This window comes from Jaculus jaculus, chromosome 8 (genome assembly GCF_020740685.1).
Source record: "Jaculus jaculus isolate mJacJac1 chromosome 8, mJacJac1.mat.Y.cur, whole genome shotgun sequence".
NCBI lineage: Eukaryota > Metazoa > Chordata > Mammalia > Rodentia > Dipodidae > Jaculus > Jaculus jaculus.
In genome coordinates, this window is record NC_059109.1 from 44851492 (window position 1) to 44874399 (window position 22908).

The 22908-nt window shown below is 49.9% G+C and overlaps 1 protein-coding gene across 1 annotated transcript in view; it reads left to right on the forward strand.

Moving 5' to 3' along the window:
* Positions 1–22908, forward strand: part of Abtb2 (ankyrin repeat and BTB domain containing 2) — a 190091-nt gene that overhangs the window by 137092 nt on the left and 30091 nt on the right. The window contains exons 2-3 of the mRNA XM_004660825.2: positions 1138–1284; positions 8711–8924. Of these exons, the coding sequence (XP_004660882.1) occupies positions 1138–1284; positions 8711–8924 (361 nt within the window). The remainder of the gene's footprint in view (positions 1–1137; positions 1285–8710; positions 8925–22908) is intronic.

The following is a 22908-nucleotide window of genomic DNA, read 5'->3' on the forward strand; positions in this document are numbered from 1 at the left end:
TATCCAGCGACTCTGCTCGCCCCCCGCGGCCCTGTCAGCCGAGGTCTTCATTGCCTGTGGTTAATGGATGATGGACGGACACACGGAGGAGCCAAGTAACCTGCCCGAGATCACATTGCTGATCATGTACAGCGCTAGACTTATGAACTCCGGTCTCCCATGCCACAGCCCTGTCCTGGGCGTGACACCACCCAGTGCATCTGTCATCCCAGCCACTTCCCAAATGTGCAGGATAGGGGACTCTAACCCAGACACGTCCACATCCCAGGGACTTAACAAGTTATCTCAGGTTGTTTTTTTTTTTTTTTTTTCCAAAAGCGACTGAATAGATCCCTATGGCTATTTTTTTTTAATAAGTAAGAAAAACCTGGGTGGGAGGTTTGAACAAAGAATCGCACATCAGAGAAGCAGCAGTTAGCAGAAGTTGGGAATCCCTGCTGCAGGCCGAGGCTGTAAGGAGAATCTCAGTGCCACACGCTTTCAAGAAGCAACATGTCATTTTAACCCAGCCTGGCTGCGCTCTTCTGATGCTTGCTAAGAAGCCCCACAATGCTGGGAGAGACTTCCAAGCTGTCATCCCCTGGGAAGGATTCTGACAGCTCTGCTCTCTGCTGTTGAAGTGCTAATGAGAAATGCTAATTGGACTTGGCCAGCGGCTGGGATAGTCCCCCTCACAAACTGGAAAGAGCCTAGTCCCTTCCCATTGGTGGCTCCAGGCCCTTCTGGGATTAAAGAGGAAATGGGGCAACATGGGAAAGAGAGGAGGACTCTGCAGGCAGAGCTATGTCCATCTGACCCAGCCACCCCTGAGTACTATGGGATGGAAACAAAGCCAAGTGTCTGTGTCACTCCTGAGTTCTGAAAGGAGCAAAATGCTGTCGCTAGCGAGTGGCCCCTGGGCCTACAGGCCAGTTCCTTGGTAACTCTCAGGATGGTTGCCACATGGATAAAACCCCAGCCACAAGTGGCCCACTTCTGATGCTGACCCCGGGGGCGCAAGGCACTGTAACAAGCTTCAGAGTCTCGGGGCTCAGCGGGGTTTGCCACATGACCCTGCTCTATCTGGACAGGGCGGGGAGTGGGGCTGAGCTCTCCCTCCATCTCCCACATGACCTCTCTGTCTTGCTCCCCTTGCAGGTGTCCTCTCTCTCCCTGCGTACTTCAGTCCCTACAACAGCGGGTCCCTGGGCCACGATGAGCGAGCTGACGCCTATGCTCAGCTGGAGCTGCGGACCCTGGAGCAGTCTCTCCTGGCCACGTGTGTGGGCAGCATCTCAGAGCTGAGTAAGTGTGACCTCCCCATGCATGGGTCTGAGGGAGATGGCAGAGAACTTGCCACCTGGATTCTTCTGTCCACTTCTCCACACTCTTGGCCTTTCCTTAAAGCTAGATCCTTCTGAGGTCTGAGGTGCCAAACGGGTACCCCGATGGCATGTAAAGCTTGGCCAGGCTGTGGGCCTAATCACATGTAAATCTGGATATCTGGCTTCTCTGAAAGACCTCAGATGAGCTTCCAGTCCTGCACCACTCCCCTGATTTCCTGGCCATATTAAGTGGGAGCAAGGCTGTCGCTGGGGTGGGGGCACGTCGCTGCCCAGCCTGGCTGTCTTACAGCCAGCCTTCTTCATGCCCTTCACTTGTCTGGTCCAGGAGGGGCTGAGCATCCAGCAGGAGCTCTTTCTGAAGCTTTACTGTGGCAAAAGGAAAGGTACCCAGCTGCTCTACTAACAGAGGCCTCCTGTCCCCAGCACTGTCTCTCCCCAGACCTCAGAGCTTTGTTGAAACACAATTGGAAATCCCATTCTCTCTCCTGAGAGTTCCCTCCCCTTACTCCAGTAGCTTAAGAAATCAGGCCATATCTACTCTGTTGGTACAGGTGACATATATACCAGTAATCACAGTACATACCATGGATACTGACAGGTTTACTTTTTGCTCTGGCCTTTTCCATAAACCCCAAGGGACAGACCCTTCTATTCCTTCAGGAGACAGTTTCCCCCTCCGTTCTTCTGCCTCTTCCCAGGACAGGAAACAAAGTTTCCCAGTCCAGGGTCACAGATTTCCTGCTTCCTCTCTCCTGACTGCAGATGGGGCCAGTGCGGGGCTGCCTGGAGAGACCTGCAGGAAGGGAGCTCTGGCATGAGGTTTGATCTCTACCGTACCACGGGGCTCCCGGCCAGTGCCTGTCTTGGGGCCAGACCCAGCCAGTGCACGGAAACACTTGAATCACCGTTTTTCTGGGGAGCATCTTGGTTTTAGTTTGCTGTTAAGTGATTAATTAGACACTTCATTGCACAAGTCCTTGTGTAAAACACCTGCTCACATCATTTGCTCAGAATGGCCCAGTGAGGCTGTGGGACAGAAGAACTAAGGTTTAGAGAAGGAAATGGGCAGGGCTTGATGGCACGCACCTTTAATTCCAGCACTTGGGAGGCCGAGGTAGAAGGATTGCTGTGAGTTTGAGGCCAGCCTGAGACCACGTAGTGAATTCCACGTCAGCCTGGGCTAAAGTGAGACCCTACCTTGAGAAAAAAAGAAAGAGAAGGAAAGGGATTCTCCAAAGTCATGTAGCCAAGAATAGGGCTTGTCTTTTGATACAGCCTTTTACAGCATACTCTTAATTTTTTTATTTTTATTTATTTATTTGAGAGAAGGAAAGAGACAGAGTGAACGAGAGAGAGATAGGCAGAGAGAGAAAGAATGGGCGTGCCAGGGCTTCCAGCCACTGCAAATGAACTCCACACGCATGTGTCACCTTGTGCATCTGGCTTATGTGGGTCCTAGGTAATAGAACCAAGGTCCTCTGGCTTTGCAGGCAAGCACCTTATCCACTAAGCCATCTCCCCAGCCCATACAGCATACTGTTAATCACATGGAGCTGCAGGCTTCTTGGATGTGGCCAGTAGTCCAGAAACCAACTGAGTCACAACTGGACTCTGTAACTGGTCAGAAATCTGTTACGTGACCTGGCTTCATCACCCTCCCGAGCAAGTGTGCTCCTGCTCCAAGGCTTTCCCACTGGCTGCTCCATCTGCTACATTCCCTCTAGACACCCCTAGACACACAAACACACTGCGGCTTCTCTTTGCCCACGCAGGCCTTCTAGAGCCCCTGTGTAAATGAGTGCCCTTCTAGTTCCCCTCTGTGGCTTCAGCTTTATTGAAAGCACTGACCACCACTTGGCACTTCCATATTGACTTATAAATAGTCCTTTTTTACCTCTCTTTTCTTTATTGACAACATCCATAATTACAGACAATGAACCATGGTAATTCCCTCCCCCCTCCACTTTCCCCTTCGCAACTCCACTCTCCATTAAATCACCACCCCCTCTCAATCACTCTCTTTTATTTTGATGCCACCATCTTTTTCCTCGCGTTATGATGGTCTTGTGTAAGTAGTGTCAGGCACTGCAAGGTTATGGATATCCAGGCCACTTTGTGTCTAGAAGAGTGCATTCACTGTAAGGAGTACTATCCTTCTTTTGTCTCTTACATTCTTTCTGCCACGTCTTCTGTAATGGACCCTGAGCTTTGGAGGGTGTGATAGAGATGTTTCAGTGCTGAGTACTACTCTATCACGTCTTCTCAGCACTATGGTGCCTTCAGAGTCCCAAGGTCACCTGAAAAGAGAAGCTCTGTAACCAAAAGTGAGAGTAGTATTAATATATGGGTATGAACATGAAGAGAAGTGCTTGCCGGGCAGTTTGGTGAGCATAGTATAAACAATTAGCCAGACATTACACCCCTAGGGCTCATGACTTCTTCCATCATAGGTTTTCAGTATCAGGCATGTATTCCGACCTGTGGAACAGGCCTCCAGTCCAATTAGAGAGTGGCTGGTTTCCCCCATAATAGACATGCCACTATTGGACCCATTGGCTCATTTGGCCTGGCTGGCCGAATATAAGGCTTGTGATGTCCACTGGTGGAGTCTGTTTCTTCCATGGAGCTGCATGCAGTGTAGCTTTTTCCAGCTGTCAGCTTGTCTACATAGAGGAGGTTTTCAGCTCAGCTCAGCAAGATTTCTCAGTGACCTTGAAGCCTAAGTAGGTGGCATCTTCAGCAATAGCGTCTTACCATCTGTTACTGGTGGGAAACCAAGAGCCTTGACAATGGCCTGTAATGTTTGGGGGCATCAGGGACCTCCCTGGCCAACAACTCACTGGAAGGGATCCTACCCCTGGCATTGAAATTTTCTAGTAACAATCTATGGCTTATGGATGTGCCATTGTCCAATAAAGTACGTTTCCTAATGACTTAGTCATACCCTCTTAGATTTTGATTAACCCTTCCCCCTCACCTTTCCTTTACTCAGTCTCTTCCTCTGACCTCACTTAGGTCTTTCCACCCCCAGTAATCTGTTCCTCTACTTACATATGTACAGTACCATCCCCTTAAGTCCACCTCTCCTCCCTCCCTTATGTCCCCTCTCTGGCTTACTGGCCTGTTCTATTGAGTAAATAATCCCTTTATGTTATATGCAGATGTATGTGTATGTTTGCAGTGGCCAAGGGAGGACATCACATGTCCTCTTCCATCACTCTTCTGCCTGATTTCCTGAGACACAGTCTTTCACTGAACCTGGAGCTCACCAGCTGACCAGGGAACCCCAAAGATCCTCTTTTCTCTACCTTGTACCCTTCACCCTGAGGTTATAGGCATGTGCGGCCATGCCTGGCATTTTATGTGGGTGCTGGGATTCCACTCAGGTCCTCGTGTTTGTGCATCAAGTCCTCTTACCCACTGAGCCATTTCTCCGGCCCCTAGTTTAGTCTTCTCTCCAACCAAAATGTCAGAATCACGAGAACAGGGACTTAATCACTTTTGTCCACTGCCTTGACCCCAGTGCATAGGACATTCCCCTCTGCAGAGAACAGCCACTGCTCCTCAGCATGTCTGTATGTGCTCAGCATGTGCGTGTGTGAGCATGCATGTGAGCGTGCAGTGAGCACACACGTGCATTAGAAGGGATGAGGTCTATCTCACCCAGTGCTTATCTCCTAGACCCGCTCCAGCTTCGTCCTCATCCTGGCCCAGCCAGCCACTCCTTAGGACACAGAGAGAAAAATCTCCATAGCATCTCTTTAGAGACAACTAAACTGGGTGTGCCATACACCAGGTCACCCCTGTCCCTCCCTCTGAAACCAGAAGTTTTGATAATCCTCTTTGGGGAGAGAGGAAGCAGAGGTGGAGGCTGAGATTGTAATTTTTCTCTCTGAGACTGAAGACCTTAATGAGGCTAGTGATACTTGGCAATGAGTGCCTTGGACCTAGAACTTCACCCTGAGCTTTACATGCATTAATGCTCCACGCCCCGCCAGGACCAGCCTGCCCAGTAGGTCAGGAAGCCTCCTCGTTCTTTTATCAGATCCAGCTGCACAGGGAGCTTGGGTCCCCTCAGTACCCATGAAAATGTTAAAGGGAAGGAGTAAGAAGAAAACAAAACACCTCTTCTTAAAAACAGCAAGATGTGAAAAGCCTTATTTTGAAGGCAGTGCTAAGTTCCAGACCCTCCCCTGCTGTTTTTATTTGATGGCTCATAATGAGGGCTGGAAAGACCAGTGAAACCTATAGCACCTCTAATCAAGGCTTTCATGGTTAACAGGGGTAAGGGCTTGTTTGTTCCATGCCTGGTGGGTGTTTCTGGGCTTCAGACCAAAGTTTCATTGAGCTTGAGTCCATTGAGTCTCAAGGACAATTCAAGGGAGTTCTTGAAGCACCAAGTCACCACCATGCAAGAGCCCAGCCCAGCCAGAGCAAGCAGGCAATAGACAGCCCGTACTCTCTTACACACTGGAGCCAAAATGCAGCAGAAATAAATGTCCAGAAAGATGAAATAAACCATGTAAAATGCAAGCCAAAATTTAAAATTCTTAGATGGATAGGCATGAAATTACTCTGTATGGCTATCTCTTTTGAATCCACTTGCCATTTCGGTTAACCTGTGAGCCAGTAGCAGCATGTGGCCTGTGCCAGTACCCAGGCCACACTTCCAGTGCCCCAGTGCAGTGATCCAGAGCCCAAGTAAGGGAGGTGAGGTCCCAGGTCCAGTCCTGGATAATTCTCTTGTTAGCTTGCAACTGGAGCCACCCCTGAACTAATGGAAGTTTCTTCTTCTCTATAGTTCAAAGATGGTTTTAAAAACTGGGTGGGATTTTGCCTATCTTTCATGTCCACTACAAAACCTAAACAACAGAAAGTGGTGAGAGGAAAAGTCACCCAAGTAAAGAGTCCATAGCAAGCTGCTGGCTCTGGCCATGATGGCTTTGCTGATCTACCCAAGCTTTTATACAAGTCCGGTCCAACTTGTCTGCAGTCACCTCTGCCTTCGTGGTCTGGGAGAGAAACTGATCTTAGTCAGGCTTCCATTGAGGAAGTGGTGACCTGTGGCTCCAGCTTCCTTGATGGTTTTTTTGAACCTTCCGGAGCCCCTCTGTTCCTGGATTTCCTTTAAGGAAACTGCAGCCCTTTCTTCCTTAATTCTCTTGCCGGCATTCTGGCTAGAAATGTACTGCCAAAGGGTTCCCAACCAATAACAATAAAACAACAATAAAAGTAATTAATGGTAATGACTTCTACCTCGTCCAGCCTTTGGAATGGTATTTCAACACAGTGTCTCTTTGATGCTATCACAGACTCTTTGATTTCTCCTCTTCATAGTCCTGCCGTCCCGCCAACTGTTATGACATTTAGACCTAGAGAAAAGCAGCCAGGTTTCAGCTTCCTGCCGCCAACTTAGCCGGGACTGGCTGCTAGAGGCATGGCCGCCTGTTGCTTTCGGTGCCAGTTTCTGCCGCCCAGCCAGCCTGAGGGCAGGGCTGGGATCCCACAGTGCAGAGCCCAGGCTCCTCCTGGCTTGGGAAATGTGGGGCAGTGTGTGACCCCAGGAGGCTCCAGCAGGATGGAGGAATGAATGGTGATGATAGGATATTAACAATGATCATGTTGTATTCAACCTTACGGAGTACTTACTCTGTGCCCGACATGCTAAGTGCTTCATATCCATTATTTGACTCCTCAGAATTGGTACAGTAGCTGCTACCATCCGCACCTCACAGAAACCAAGGCTTGGATAATCTCTTGGGGTGCATGGGCTGGAAGCAGCAGAGCTTCACAGCGAAGCCACGCGTGACTGGCTCTGGAATCTGTGCTCTGATCAGATTTCCTGGTGATGAGTTTCAAACCCAGTTTGACATTAGAATCACTGAGGGATTTGACCAACCACAGATGCCAGAGCCCTGTCCCAGATCAATGCAGTCAAGAGTCTCTGGACTAAAGGGACAGTATCAGGACTCCACTGTGGCCAGTCCTCTTGGCCCTGGAGTGGCCAAGTTCCCCACCCCCTCCCAGTAACTAACTGCGTTGCGGGTGAGCAGAGTCAGAAGGGCTGAGACAGCGCCATCCTTGGCGAGGACTGAGACGTGAAGACCTCTTCCTCCATGGGGCATTCCAGTTCTCAGGGTGTCAGTTGTCCCTGTTTGAAAACCAGTCATGGTTACTGTGGCTGTCCTGGAAGAATTTGGTAGCCAGTAAGCTTAAGTCAAGCCTTACCAGAAGTTGCGTTTGGAAATGAAACGTATATGCACGTCTACTCATTTATTTACTTAGAGCGTTTCCGAGCACCTCGTTGTGGTAGGCTGGTGGCAGGGGCTGCAGGAGCGGCAAGCGAAAGCTAACCGAATAAAGGAAAGAATTGGCTTTGCTGATTAAAAGATACTTAATGGGCCATATCACAGCCTGCTCACTTCTGCCACCCTAGGGTTATCTGGGTCCCTGAGGCTTCCTGCAGAAGGTGCCATCTGTGAGGGACCTCTGTGAAGAGAGGCTAATCCACAGGGGGCACCTCCTGAGTTCTCAGGCCTAGGGAAAGCTGAGAGGCGCCACTTGTCACAGAACGGAGGTGCCTGCAGGTGCCTGGAGCTGTTTCAGCCCATCCTTTCTCAGCATTGTGGCCTCACACAATGATGGGACATTTCCTGCCCAGGCCTGGAGGGGTGTTGAAAAGAGCCCGCCAGAAACATAACACAGGATACGGGCATGTAAGACCCCCACAGAATCCCAACAGGGCAGGGAGCGGGCCAGACCATGGTAAAGTTCACTGGCTTAGGAGCTAAAGTCACCTGATTAATACAATCCACGTGCTTCACTGTAGCTTCCCCATGACCTGAACACACAGGGTCAGGAAATGTGCATCAGATAAGCCCGATTCTCACCATCTGAACACGAGGATAAACTTGACCCCCAGCACTGTAAGAATCATGTTTCTAGGGACTTGCATCCTGTGGGCACAGTGAAGCATTCAGTGTCTGCTGGTGGCCACGGCCTGCTAGTCCTGGAGCTTTGCTGGAGACAGGATGAAGCACACTTGCTACAGAGCCTACCCTTGGCTGAGTCAAAAGCTGGGGAAGGGCCTGGGGTGGTAGAGAGAGTGGGGATGTCGAAAAGGAAACCACATTAGCATAAGTTCGGGAAGAGGCCAGCCCTGCCAAGTGTTTATACTTCAGCTGTTAAGGCAAGACTGGAAATGAAAGGGAAACCAAATTGCTCTTATGCATCTAGGTGACAGTCTCCACCTCCGCCTGCTTACTCCAGGGTAAATAGTAATTACCCCCACTGCTTGAAGGGAGCTGGTTCTCCTCAGCCACAGCTTCCCTGAGAGAATTTGGCCTGTGAACTCAGACCTTTAATGCCCTCCTCCCCTCCTCCAGGTGACCTGGTCTCTCGAGCCATGCACCACATGCAGGGGCGCCACCCCCTGTGCCCAGGCACCAGCCCTGCCCGCCAGGCCCGCCAGCCACCACAGCCCATCACCTGGTCCCCCGACGCCCTCCACACGCTCTACTACTTTCTGCGCTGTCCACAGATGGAATCCATGGAGAACCCCAACCTGGATCCCCCAAGAATGACCCTGAACAACGAACGGTAGGTTTCACTCTTACCTGAGCACCCGACAGGAGTGCTCAACAAATGTGCACTGACCCACCGACGACTGACTGGCTGACAAGGCCCTGATCTCTGGGGAGAAGCGCTGGTCACCAGGCTGGGAAGTGAGCCCAGGCACACACACTGATGAAGGGCAATGTGTGATTTGCTGTTCCTTCACTCAGGGCAGGTACAGCATGGGTCATTCAGGCTGGGAAGTGGGCCTTAGCCTCACACTGGAGTTGCTCAGCTCAACACACACTCCCGGGCTCTCTGAAACTTGTTTGCCTCCACAGAATGAGACACTCCTCCCAATCCCAAGTAGTGTGTGCGAGAGTCCAGTGAGTGGGTGCTTTGAGAAAAACCAATGAAGACAGAGGCTGGATGGTAACTGACCCTGTGTCAGGGGTGGCTGTCACCTCTTTTGATGACCATGGTGTCACTGTTGTCATCATAAGAGATCTTGGGCATGCTGGGCCCATCTTCTCATTTCGTAGATGAGCATGTTGGAGTCCAGGCAGGGAAGAACTTCACCAGGTTGGGGTTATTTGGCCCCCAGTCTACACCTCTTGAAGACTTCCTTCTCCCAGCTGAACACAGTACAGGTTGTGTCCTGCCCAAGGGTGACCCAATGAGAGACTTGAGTAGACAAAGGATGCCTAAGAGGCTATGGAAACCTGAGGACAGGATGCCAGCTGTAGGTGATCTCTTGGGAGGGCTGCCTTTTGTGAACTCTTCTGCTTGAAAGATTTACTTTTTCATAATTTTCCCCTAAATACCATATGTTTTGGCATGCCCCGCCCCTGGAGGCCATGTCACCATGCAAGGCAAGGTCTATCTGTAGACTTTTAGTCATTGGCCTTAAGGTCTTGGGAGTGGGAAAGCCGACATGTACATCTCATCACCTAGCAGGGCTCGGAACAGGGAGAGAACCTGCAAGGCTGCACCCATCTTTAGAGAGGTGGCTGGAGACTCTTCCCGGCTGCCTGTTGTCTTTGGGTGGTATCGGACTATTCCACAGACAGGCTCGCTTCTGCAGTCACTGTGGTCAATGAACTCATGTGCTGGGATTGGTTACAACAGTCACCAGGAAGCACTGTGGACATGCAGCAACGTTTGTAAGCCAGGTGTGCAGTAGTCCTGGAACCACGTGCCCTGGGCTCTGGCATTTGTGAGCCTTGAGATTTTGTACAAGGTTCTAAGCTTTCCTATACCTCATTTCCTCAGCTGTAAATATAGGGGCGGTGAGGATGACTATGGAATGGTTCCAGAAAGGCAGCCAGGGTTCAGGGAGTATTTCCTGTGTGCCAGGCACTGTGTTGAGAACTTCACAGGTGTGTGTTCAATTCATTACCACACTGCAAGGAAATGGGCACTCATTTCATTTCTTTATTTATTTATTGATTGTAAGCAATAGCCCATGCTAATTCCCTCCCCCCCACACACACCACTTTCCCCTTTGAACCTCCACTCTCCATCATATCCCCTCCCCCTCGCAATCAGTCTCTCTTTTATTTTGATGTCATCATCTTTTCCTCCTATTCTGATGGTCTTATGTAGGTAGTGTCAGGCACTGTGAAGTCATGGATATCCAGGCCATTTTGTGTCTGGAGGAGCACGTTGTAAGGAGTCCTACACTTCCTTGGGCTCTTATATTCTTTCTGACACCTCTTCCACGATAGACCCTGAGCCATGGAAGGTGTGATAGAGATATTTCAGTGCTGAGCACTCCTGTCACTTCTTCCCAGCACCATGGTACCTTCTGAGTCATCTCAAGATCACTGCCATCTGAAAAGAGAGGGTTCTGTAACCAAAAGTGAGAGTAGCATTAATATATGGGTATGAACATTAAAAGAAGTGCTTACTGGGCATTTTGGTGAACATAGTGTATACATTTAGCCAGACACCAGCAGATGTTACACCTCTAGGGCTCATGACTACCCCTGTTGTGGTTGTCAGTATCAGGGGAGATGGGGAGAGAAAGAGGCAGATAGAGGGGAAAAAAATAAAAACAGGTGCACCAGGGCCTCCAATTGATACAAATGAACTCCAGATGCATGCGCCCCCTTGTGCATCTGGCTTACATGGGTCCTGGGGGAATAAACCTGGGTCCTTTGACTTTGCAGGCAAAAGCCTTGAGCACTAAGCCATTTCTCTAGCCTAAGGCACTCGTTTTATACATGAGTATGTGGAATCTGTAATGCAGAGGCTGTGCGTCTCACAGCCACTGTGCCACACAGTCTGTCACTGGGAGAAGCACAAAGCAATTGTGGCCTGGCACACAAATGCACATGTAATGACAGTAGTAAGTGCTGCCATTACCATGACTATTACTGATATCATTATGATGTCAGCATCATTTTATTTCTCTGGAAGTTGGAAAGTGAATGAAAGGCTAAGAAGGGTCACCTGGGCCTGACCCAAAACAGGAAGACTACAGATGGAACCCAAGCACTCTGAAAGCAGCATGCCGTGAAGGGGGAGCCAGGAAGCAGGCCTCGTGCCACAGCTGTTTCTGTTCTGTGGAGAAAGCATTGTGGTTGCTGGCGTTGGCCAGAAAAGAGAAGGAGCTAGGGAAATATGCTGGAGGAGAGGAAGAGATTTGCTTCTTGTTTGCAAGGCTCCCCGGGGTGCATGGCCCAGAAATGAGGTCCAGCAAAAGTGACTAGGAGCAGTGGACAGGAGCCGAGCTTGCTGCCCTGAGCTAGACTGCTTGGCCTTCAGGCTATGGCGCAGCACTGGCCCTTCTCTGTGCTGGCCGCCTCGGCTTTGCCCCTGGCGGGGGTCACCCCTATGCTCTGACAGGTAGCATCATGCTTCCCTCACAGGAGTCACTTATCTGCATGTGGTCATAACCACCAAGTTCAAATGGTAATGTACACATATGTATGTGTTTAGATACTAATTATCTCAAAACCACACTCTGATGCACAAGTCTACTGGTCACAAAGGTATTTTTCCATGAATCATTTCCAGTGAGTATTAGATTCGTAGAAAATTGAAAACACTATTTGGGGAGGGATCCAGAATTATAAAGTTCAGTACTGAAAAGAGGAGGTTAGCCTAAAATGCCTGGGTGAGCAGGCAGTCACATGGTTCTTGGGCCTGCCGCTGGCTGCTGGCATGGGTCCTGCCATGCCTCAGGCTCACTCAGACTGGCCCCACAGCCCCTCAACATGTGGCACCTTAACTTCCCCAGCAGAAAGCTGGGCAAACTTTCCTTCCAGGTGCCAAAGGTAACAGAAGGTTTTGCTTTTGTGATGTCAGAAAACTCCCCTGCCCCCAGCAGCTTCCTCCCATGAAGTGCTTCCTCTGTCCAGCCTCAGAACAACTCAATCTGACCAGAGCGTGAGGTTCTAAGAGTGGCCACAAAAGCCTTCTGGGGACTCATAGCTGCTTGGGTTCCTTTGGGCTTAAGTGACTGCCTCACTCACCAAGAAGCCCGTGTTGGTGGCATGGCCACTCGATGCTCATTTATTTCTGGCTTAAAGAAACATACCACAGTTCCTTCCAGTGGGGGATTGCACTGACTGTAGCCCTGCAGATAAAGGGAGGTGACATACTGTCATTGCTTTTGTGGAAGCACATTGTGGTGTTTCATGCTAAGCCCCTCTTGCCTTGGTACTGTTCAGCAGGGTCCTTGTACCTCTCTGTAAGGGGCCCTTGCCCCGAGAGCTGTCTGCTTTGGGTTTGGGAGGGAGTCACAGAAACAGCAGGAGCTTAAGATGGCAAGCAGGGCAGGACACTGTCACCAGAAATGAGCCACCATACTGTATTGCTCTAAGCCAAGCTGTACTGAGGAACAGAGCACAGGCCAGGAGGCAGAAGTGTGGGCTCTGGTTCACACAGACGCTGCATGTAATGAGGTAAACCCCTCTACGTGAGAGGGAAAAGTGGCATGTCATGTACTCTTTATGAAGGACATTTCCAGGGCTGGAGAGATAGCGTAGCGGTTAAGCGCTTGCCTGTGAAGCCTAAGAACCCCGGTTCGAGGCTCGATTCCCCAGGACCCACGTTAGCCAGATGCACAAGGGGGCGCATGCATCTGGAGTTTGTTTGCAGTAGCTGGAGGCCCTGGTGCGCCCGTTCTCTCCTCTCTCTCTTCCTCTCTCTCTCTCTCTCTCTCTCTCTCTCTGTCTCTCTTTCTCCCCCTCCCTCTTTCCCTCTCTGTCTGTCTCTCTCAAATAAATAAATAAAAATAAACAAATTAAAATAAAGGACATTTCCATCTGCTTGTTCTTAATGCCCATCGTGCATAAGGAAGGAAGGTGTAGTATTATGACCAGTTTACAAGTGGGGGCCCCAGCTGGTGAGTGGTTGGGTAAGAATTCAAACAGAATTGTTTGTTTGTTTTTCAAGGTAGGGTCTCGCTCTAGACCAGGCTGACCTGGAATTCACTATGTAGTCTCAGGGTGCCTTCGAACTCATGGTGATCCTCCTACCTCTGCCTCCCGAGTGCTGGGATTAAAGGCGTGTACCACCACACCTGGCCAAACCAGAATTTTTGACCTCCAGGCCCTTGGCTGTTCATAGTACCAGTCTATGATTCCTCTCCTGACCCTAAAACAGATCTTTTGAAGGAACCCCAGCCTTCAGGCCCACCTTCTCCAGAACCCCATCCTCTGCACCCTGGGGAACACCCTGTGCCCTCCCAAGATGCCTTGCTATCTGGCAACTCACCATCATGGCACCAGCCAGACACAAGGCAGGCCTAAAACACAGGATTAGTCACAGCACTTGCTCCGCAGGGTGTGTCATCACCCAAGATCAAGCTCAGAAAGTGAAAGAAGCTCCTGTCTGGGACCCAGTGGAGTGGGGCACCTCCCTCCCCCAGGGTCTGGAGAAGGATAGTCAACCACCTGGGCCAGTGTGGTCCTCTATAGTGGTGCACGGAAGCAGAAGGTGGGCCAGGTAGAGTAGCAACCTGGACAGTCACTGTCCTTCTGAGGGATGAAGAGAGCTGTGTGGATATGCAGAAGAGGCAGGAGGCTTGCCAATTCACCAGCCAAGTGCTGGAAGATGCCATCAGCAGGAAAAATGGAGGGAAACACAGGGCTGTTGGAACAGAGGGTGAGGCAGACTGGAGTGAAGCGGTCTTGTGCACCAGAGTCCAAAGCCCTGGGGGAGTGACAGGAAGACAGAGAGGGGTGATATAGTGAGCCCCCACCAGTCTTAAGCCCTGGCCCCAGCCCTGCACAGTGTGCCACTGTGAAGGAAGACATGCTCAGGAGGTCTGCCAATGTCTAGGACACTAAACCACGCACATCTGACCTGGGATGGAGGCTTGTCATGTGTGGAGTCATGAGACCTCAGCAAGCTGGTATAGCCCTATCTGAGGAGGAAACCTCTGTTCAAAAGTTTGACCTGGCTGCATCTCAGAACCTTCAAGAACCAGACAGTTGCATGACAGTGCTTTAGATCAGCCTTCTGGCTTAGAGATCGGCTGGCTGCAAATCTCAGCCCTGCTCCTTGCAAACGTGATGGGCCTCGTGCCTGTCACTTGAGCCATGTGCCTCTGTGCTTCTCAGCATAGGAGCAGTGCTACTGACCTCACACTACTATAGGATTAAGACTTAGACTCACGTCTGGCATGCAGCGTGTCTCTGTTATGGTCAGCTTCTGCCCTGCAAGAGAGTCTTTGAGAAGGCTGCAGTTGTTGAGGGATGGGGTCAAAGTGGAACTTTATCTGTGGCATAGCTGAGAGCCAGAGAGGTGACATGACTTGGATAACAAAAGTCACAGGGCTTCTGGGATTTCCAAGTTCCTATGTCATAACAGAAATAAATCTAGCCGGGCGTGGTGGTGCACGCCTTTAATCCCAGCACTCGGGAGGCAGAGGTGGGAGGATCGCCATGAGTTCGAGGCTACCCTGAGACTCCATAGTGAATTCCAGGTCAGCCTGGGCTACAGTGAGACCCTACCTTGAAAAACCAAAGAAAGAAAGAAAGAAAGAAATATATACTTTAAAGATGCATCATTTGGATATACTTTTTTTCCAAATTATTGCTGACTGCTGCTTAGCAAATGCTTCAAGGTCAGGCTGCGCTGTGGGTCAGAAGAGGCCAACCATCCTCAGAGATGCTGTAGGCTGGGGTTCCAGTGCAGCCCCTCTTCCTCTGGCTATGTGAGCCAAATAAGTCACACTCTCTGAGTGTGTTTCCTCCTGGCAGAGTGGAGTTCCAGGCCTGCTTCCTGGGGTGGTGCCCCAAGTTTTGGGAAAATGCCACCCACACAAGTGAGCCCTGAAGTGAGGACAGTCGCCTCTTTTGTTCACTTCCAGATGCAGAAGGGGGATGTGTCCCTGAGACCAAGCACTTTGCATAAATTAGAGGCACCCAACGATAGGCGTTCAGTGTGTTCAGTGTAAAGAAATGGCTCGTTAATCTTTTGCTCAGCTTGCGAAAGTGTTTTCTTACCAAATAATAGAGATGATGGTGGTGGTGGTTTCGTGCTACTGACTTGTGATTCCCCTAAATACCACTTCAAGAAGATTTGCAATGTTAAGCTCTTTTCTCCCTGTCTCTCTCTGCTTTGTGTGCATTAAATTTCCATCTGTTTACTCAAAATGGAAGTAAATGAAATAATAGCTGTTGGGCAAATCGAGTATTACTTCCATGTTTCCCCAATTGGCATTTCCAGTAACCTCCAAAGCGACTGGCACATAGTCCACAGAGCACACAGAACCGTCCCTCCCACCCAGCCATTCCCGCTTCACCCTGTCCTTTCTCTTTATCTGAAATGACCTTGCTTTAGTGTTGGTCTACTTGCTTATCTGTCCCTTCATATTCCTCTAGAACGTATGCACCACGAGCCTGCCTTGTTCCTGAAGTGCCCTTAGCACCTACATGGGCATGACCACCGGCCATTGCACGCTGGGAATGATATGATGGACTCTTTTGGCGTACGCTGTAGTGCAGTAAAGCAGTCCCTACCACACGGTAGACAGTTGGATATTTTGTTAGGTTAACAAAATGGGCAATAGAACCTAATGGCTGGGCACTTTGGAGTCAAGCCAGAGGGGTTTCTGCTTTACATTGTGTGTAAACTATGTGACTTTGAACAAGTTATTTAATTTTGCAAACCTCTGTTTCCCTAGTTTGAAGCGAAAATAACTTGCCCTACTTTCAAAGGATTTTGTGGTGATCAAATGAAGTAATACATGAAGAGGACTTGTCACAGAGTAATCTTCCCCCATACGTGGTAGCTAATAATGTCAGTAACCCTAAACCTGTGGCAGGACTAAAATAGCTAAATCATATCAAATGCATAGTTAATCCCAAAACACTGGCGAGCTTGAAAGTCATGTTTACTCGAGTAAGTGTATCCTCCCCTCCGCCTCTCCCTTCTCAGTCGCTGCCTTTTATCCCACAGAGCTCGGTCCTGACAGTAGCTGGTGAGTGACAGAGACGAGCAGGTAGACCCCACGGACTTGAGTGGGGATCGTTTTGAACAAGAGGTACTATTGGCTTTAGATGTATCACAGCCAGCCACCCCAGGTTTTCAAAGTACTCTACAGCCTGGACTTCCTGTCACCACTGCATCAAAGACTGAGCTGACCGTCGTTCCCTCGCTATAGTTCTCAGTGTATCATGTCCTTGGCCCCTGCCTTGCTGGTTTGGCCATGGTGTCTGTGCACGGCCAACGGCCATTGCACACTGGGAGTAATGTGATCGGTTCTTTCGGCATATGCTGTAGGCACAGAGACAAAGATGCCCAGTGGCCCATGAAGTACTTTGCACCTTGGAGGAAGTTCTTTTCTTGTTTCCATTTACAGAGCAGACTAAGGCTCTAAGAAGGCCCCAGGTGTGTCCCAACATCACAGCTAGGAATTGTTAAGCTGAGCTCAGGCCAGGAAGTCCTTTCATGTTACAGCAGTGGTGAATCCCTCCCAGGATAGAGACTCAGAGGTCCGGCCTCAGCCTCAGCAACCCCCCCCCCTCCCGCCCCAGTGACAAGGGCAGCCAGCTCTCAACTGCTTGGGACCTGTTCCCATCAGACTTGGGTTTGCTAGTTTTGGGTGGCCAGCCTGAGTGTGGACATCTGCCAGCATCCAAGAAGGAGCAAGCCAGGGATTTGAGGCAGACAAAGAAAGTGGCAGTGAGAGATAATAGGGCATAGAGACAGGACGGGATCCTGGCCCAGCCTCTGACAAGTGCCCCTGAGGGCTGCCTATTGCTTAGGACTTCCTGTCCCATTGTTGGACCCACCAGTCCTCACAAAAAAAGAAGACTGAGAACTGCCGGGCCCCGGGCTTCACTGGAGTGTTTTGCTAACATGCACAGCCACAATCGCCTTTGTGTGCGAGACGACCGAGGTTCTGGGAGGGCCTCCGTGCTGTGCCGTGTGGGGGAATTCCCAGCTCTCAAGAGAGTGGATCCTGTTTCCTTGAGGCACTTCCGAGGCCGAGCCGTGGAAGCTGCAGACCCTGAGGACGGGGCAGGCTGGGAGCTCTGCTGGGTTTCTGGCCTGCTCCTACTTGCCTGCCACGCAGCTCTTCGGATGTCTCTCCTCCCACACAGCCGGCAGCCTCGCCTCTCACCTCTGTCTGTAGCTGGCCCTGCCCTCCCCCCTTACTATTTGCGGGCTTGGAAGGTTGCCCTTAATCCTCCATAGGCCTGAGATGAGCACCCCTTTAGTATTCGGGGTTCAAATTCCAGTTCCGGGCCAAGTTCAGGACCCGTTGAGGCTGTGTGTGTGAGAACTGGAGTCAGGGCAGCGTGGTGACGCGGCCGAGGCGCTGAGCCTTTACCTCATCAGGCAGGCTCACCCCCTTCTCCACCAGCCAGCGGGCTCACAGTCTCCTATGTGGCAGCATGGTGTCATCAAAGACCCCTGTGTGTTTGTTTTGTAAGGGCCAGCCCAGTCACCATTGGCCGCTGTGTGGCGCAGGTCACCTGCCTTGGCTTCCACATTGGTAATACGCCTCCGCAGCAGGAGGCTGAAGGTTCGGCATTGCTTAGGACAGTCGGTCCCCAGAGCCTAGCAATGTGTGGTTCAGAAGCCCGTGCAAAAGTGTTGGCTGACACTGCAGCTGGGCTGTGGGTGGGGAAAGCAGAGCCAGGTCCATCCTAGAAGAAAGATTGCCTCATCTTCCTCTTTCTCTGGCTGCATCAGAGCTCATGCCATCATCCACAGGGCCCATCACCATCCACAAAAGCAACTAGTAACCTGTGAGTAACAACCCCCCTACACATGAACATCTCTCTCAGCCTTGCGTTGTCCCCCAGAATTCCCTAGAAACTCTTGGTGACACTCTACAAGGGTCGCCTTTCTACCCCAGGCTATAATATAGCACGTGCTGGGTGTTCGCACTCGTCTGCATTGGAACAGAAATATGCATTCTGAAGGCTTAAACTAAAAGCCCCCAGCCACAGTGCCCCACCACCAGCAGGTGCCCATGGGATCAGTGAGGCCGAACAGCTGAGCCTGCCAAGTCTGCCTGGTTGGCCGAGGCTGGTGAGTGGTAGCAAATGTCCCTGGGAGGAAAGAGTCTTGGAACAGGTTAGAGGCCCTCACCTGTCTTGCTTCCAAGTGGTAAGAGAGCTTGTGGGCTTTGATCAAACACTGCATACCAAGAGTGGAAGGAAGAAGTAGGTCTCTAGCATATGGCAGCAGTGGGCCCTGTCGGTGAGGTGTGGCCTATTGGGCCCAGAGAGACACACCCCAGTGAGGTGGAAAGAGGCCCAATGTCATACTGTTCCATCTCACTGTGTAGGAAGCACTGATACCCTGGCCTGCTGGACCAGCCGCCCATCCTCCAGGTTGCCATGCTGAGAAGATCTGACCTGAAAAGTTGGTCTGATGTCTTCACTCTCACAGGGGTTGAGGCCTTGCTGCATGAGAAAGGGTGGGGTGACAGTCTGTATACAGTCTCTACTGGCATCGAGACCTTCTCACCCACCTGGAGTCAGGTCCAGCAGCTGAGAATAGATGGCCATGCACTCCACTGTGGCACAGAGCTGCACGGCACCGCACGCATAGCACAGTCACACCTGCCTCTTCCCTTCCCTGGCACCAACTCCCTCCTGACGTCCCAGGACACTCCCTCAAACCACCTAAGCCTCAGTCTCAGGCTTCAGGAGGTTGCTTCCAGGCAGGGAGTTCTCATGTGAAATGGTCTTTTTCTTTTATTTTCTGTTTATCTGAAGAGAACCCCAGCCTCCAGGAATGAAAGACCAAGCAGTCTCCTCCCCAGGAGAGCTTGGGCACATTTAGGACCAGCTCAGCAGTGAGAGTGGAGCCATGAGAACGTAGCCCAGGGGCTCGGGTATGAGCTCAGTACTTGGGTTCCTAACTTCCTACCGAAGCCCCTCTATGGAAAGATGGGGAAATTCCAGGGAGCAACTAGAGAAATTATAGTCTATGGGAGAAAGCAGACAAAACCCTTCATGCACGGTTACAGACTAGTCAGTGCTGTGTGCTGTAGCATGCAGTACTGCAAGGGAGAACAGAGATCCCCGAGAGCTGCTGGCTGGGAGGCTCTCCCCCTCCCCCGTGGAGAGAGGAACCTGGGCAAACAAAAGCTGTCTAGCCAGGGGCCTTGGTGCTATGAAGACACAGCTCTGCTTTACACTTGCCCATCCCGGTGTTGGTAACAACAATCCCTTCCTCCCCTGAATAGACCTAGTTTGGGAGACATATCACAAATACTCCTCAGTGTAAGATAGGTCACGAGTAAGTAAAACCATCATAAGTTGAAAAATCCTAAGTCAAAACTGAATTTAGGGCTGGAGAGATGGTTTAGCAGTTAAGGCACTTGCCTGCAAAGCCTAAGGACCCATGTTCAACTCCCCATATCCCACTTAAGCCAGACGCACCAAGTGATCATGTGCAAGGTCACATGTGTGCACAAGATGGTACACATGTCTTGAGTTCAACTGCAGTGGTTGGAGGCCCTGGCATGAAGCCCTGGCATGCCAATTTTCTCTCCCTCTGTCCCCCTCATTAAAAAAAAAACTGCATTTAGTAAAGCATGGTGGCTCACACATAAAATCCCAACACTTGGGAGGCTGAGGCAGGAGAATTACCATAAGCTTGAAGCCAACGTATGGTGAGTTCCAGGCCAGTGTGGGCTATAGAGTGAGACTTTGTCACAAAACAAAACAGCACTTAACTTTTAATTTAACTTTGTTTTGTATGTGTGGGTGTGACGTGTGTGTGAATGTGGGCACCAGAGGGCGGTCTGAGGTATCAGTCCTCATCTCCCACCTTGAGGCAAGGTCTCCTGCTTGCTGCATAGCTTCAGAATTCTCTGTCTCTGCCTCCCTTCTTGCTTGCCGTAGCTGTGCTGGAATCACAGACACTCATACTACAATATCCAACTTTATGAAGGTTCTGGGGATCCAAACGGGAACAGCCAGGTTTGTGCAGCCAGCACTTTACCCATTGATCCATCTCTTTAGCATCTATTAGCTATATTTTTAATTATTTTATTTATTTGAGAGAGAGGCAGATAAGTGTGTGTGTGTGTGTGTGTGTGTAGAGAGAGAGAAAGAGAAAGAGAGAGAAAGAGAGACAGAATGGACGCACCAGGGCCTTTAGCCACTGCACACAAACTCCAGATATGTGCGTCACCTTGTGCATCTGACTTATGTAGGTCTTGGGGAATGGAACCTGCATCCTTTGGCTTTGTAGTCAAGCGCTTTACTACCAAGCCATCTCTCCAGCCCATAAATATCTTATTGAACACTAAACTAAAAAAGCAAGATGATCGTATGGGTAGCTTTTGCCCTATCTTAAAGTCAAAACCTCCTACATTAAATCATCCCAAACCAGCTGGCACACACCTGTAATCCTCTAATCTAAGAAAGGTGGAAGGCAGAAGATTGTGAGTTCAAGGCCATCCTGGGCTATGTCATGAGCATCAGGTCAGCATGGACTACATGGTGACACCCTGTCTTAAAAACAAGAAAAGGGAAGCCAGGTGTGGTGGCGCACACCTTTCATCCAAGTACTCAGGAGGCAGAGGTAGGAGGATCGCTGAGAGTTTGAGGTCACCCTGAGACTACATAGTGAATTCCAGGTCAGCCTGGCTGGAGAGATGGCTTAGCAGTTAAGGTACTTGCCTGTGAAGCCTTAGGACCCATGTTCAACTCTTCAGATCCCATATAAGCCAGATGCACAAGGTGACACAAGTGCGTAAGGTTGCACAAGCACACAAGATGGCACACTTGTACAAGATGGCACACGAATCTGGAGTTCAATTGCAGTGGATGAAAGCCCTGGCACTCCAATTCATTCTTGCTCGCTCTCTCTCATTAAAAAATAATAATAATTAAAAATAGCCCCCAACACCTCAGCACTGAAGCAGACCAAAAATGAACCCAACATGGCTCAGGGAAATTTTGCGGAAGAGGGGGCGGAAAGAATGTCAGAGTCACATGTTGGGTCATGATTTGCAGAGACATTTATCGTACCAATAACTGTGGGCTAACTCCACAATGCACGACCCATTTTCATTAACAAGGAGGGTCTAATGGGAGGGGGTAGATCACAGATGAGCCTAAATAATGGTACCAAACTGCCTGTATTTACTGAAAAGAAAACTAATAAATTAAATTTAATAAATAAATAAATAAATAAATAAAAAATAAAGACAAAGGGCTGGAGAGATGGCTCAGCAGTTAAGGTATGCGCCTTCAGGGCATAGGGACCAGAATTCGATTCCCTAATACCCACACAAAGCCAGGTGCACAAAGTGACATGTGTGTCTGGAATTGGTTTGCAGTAGCTGGAGGCCCTGGCACCCCATTCTCCCCCACCCCACCTCTCTCTCTGCCTCTTTCTCTTTCTCTTCCTCTCAAATAAATAAAAGAATTTTTTTAAAAAGACAAATATCATAAGTCAGGCCATTGTTAAGTCAGGACCTCTGTCCAAGGTCACTGAGGCTTAATAGGCCTCCCTAAGGTGAAGGAGGTGACCAGAGCCAAGGGACTGATCTGAATGGCATTGGGGTGTACTTTGTAAGAACACTGGACTGGGTCCACTGCCCAGTTCACAGCCTGCTTTCCACTGCTCAGTGAATAACACAGGGCAGATTTCTTCATCTCTGTCCCTCAGTTTCTTCATGTAAGAGAAGGACATAATGACAGTATTTACTTTATTAGGTAGCTATGAGGATTCAATTAGCCAATAGATAAAAGGAACTTAAAAAGATGCCAGGGTCTTAGTAAGTATTCTATAAAAAATTAGTTGTTAGTGGTTTTCTACTTATCCTGGATATCCCCATTATCACAGTCAGCCTCACATTCTACTGCTGACTGTAGCTCCCATTGGACCTCAAGGGCAGCCCCTGGCAAGAAGTCAATGGGGGATCACAGCTGGTCATGACTTGCCTGGGTTCTAAGCTGGTATCTATGGTTCCATTCAGTCTTGCAGAGCATCCCACCTGTATCCCAGTTACTCTCAGGGGACTCACGCAAAAGGATCACTTGAGCCCAGGAGATCAAGGCCAGCACATAATAATAATAATAATAATAATAATAATAATAATAATATCAGCTAGATGTGGTGGTGCACTTACAAGGCAGAGGCAGAGGCAAGTTGATCTGAGCTACATACTTAGGTCACTTGGTTCTTGGCCAGCCAGGGCTACATACATGTGAGATCTTGTCATCTCAAAAAAAGCAGTACCGGAGCTTTAGTGATGTCTCAGTGGATGAAGTGCTTGCCATGTAAGTGGAGAGTACCTAAGCTTGGGTCCCCAGAACCCATGTTTTAAAAAAGCCAAACAGGGCTGGAGAGATGACTTAGTGGTTAAGTGCTTGCCTATAAAGCCTATAAAGCCTAAGGACCCCGCTTTGAGGCTCGATTCCCCAGGACCCAGATGCACAAGGGGGCGCACGCATCTGGAGTTCGTTTGCAGTGGCTGGAGGCCCTGGCACGCCCATTCTCTCCCTCTAGCTCTCTCTGCCTTTCTCTCTGTGTCTGTCGCTCTCAAATAAATAAATAATGAACAATATTTTTTTTAAAAAAGCCAAACAGC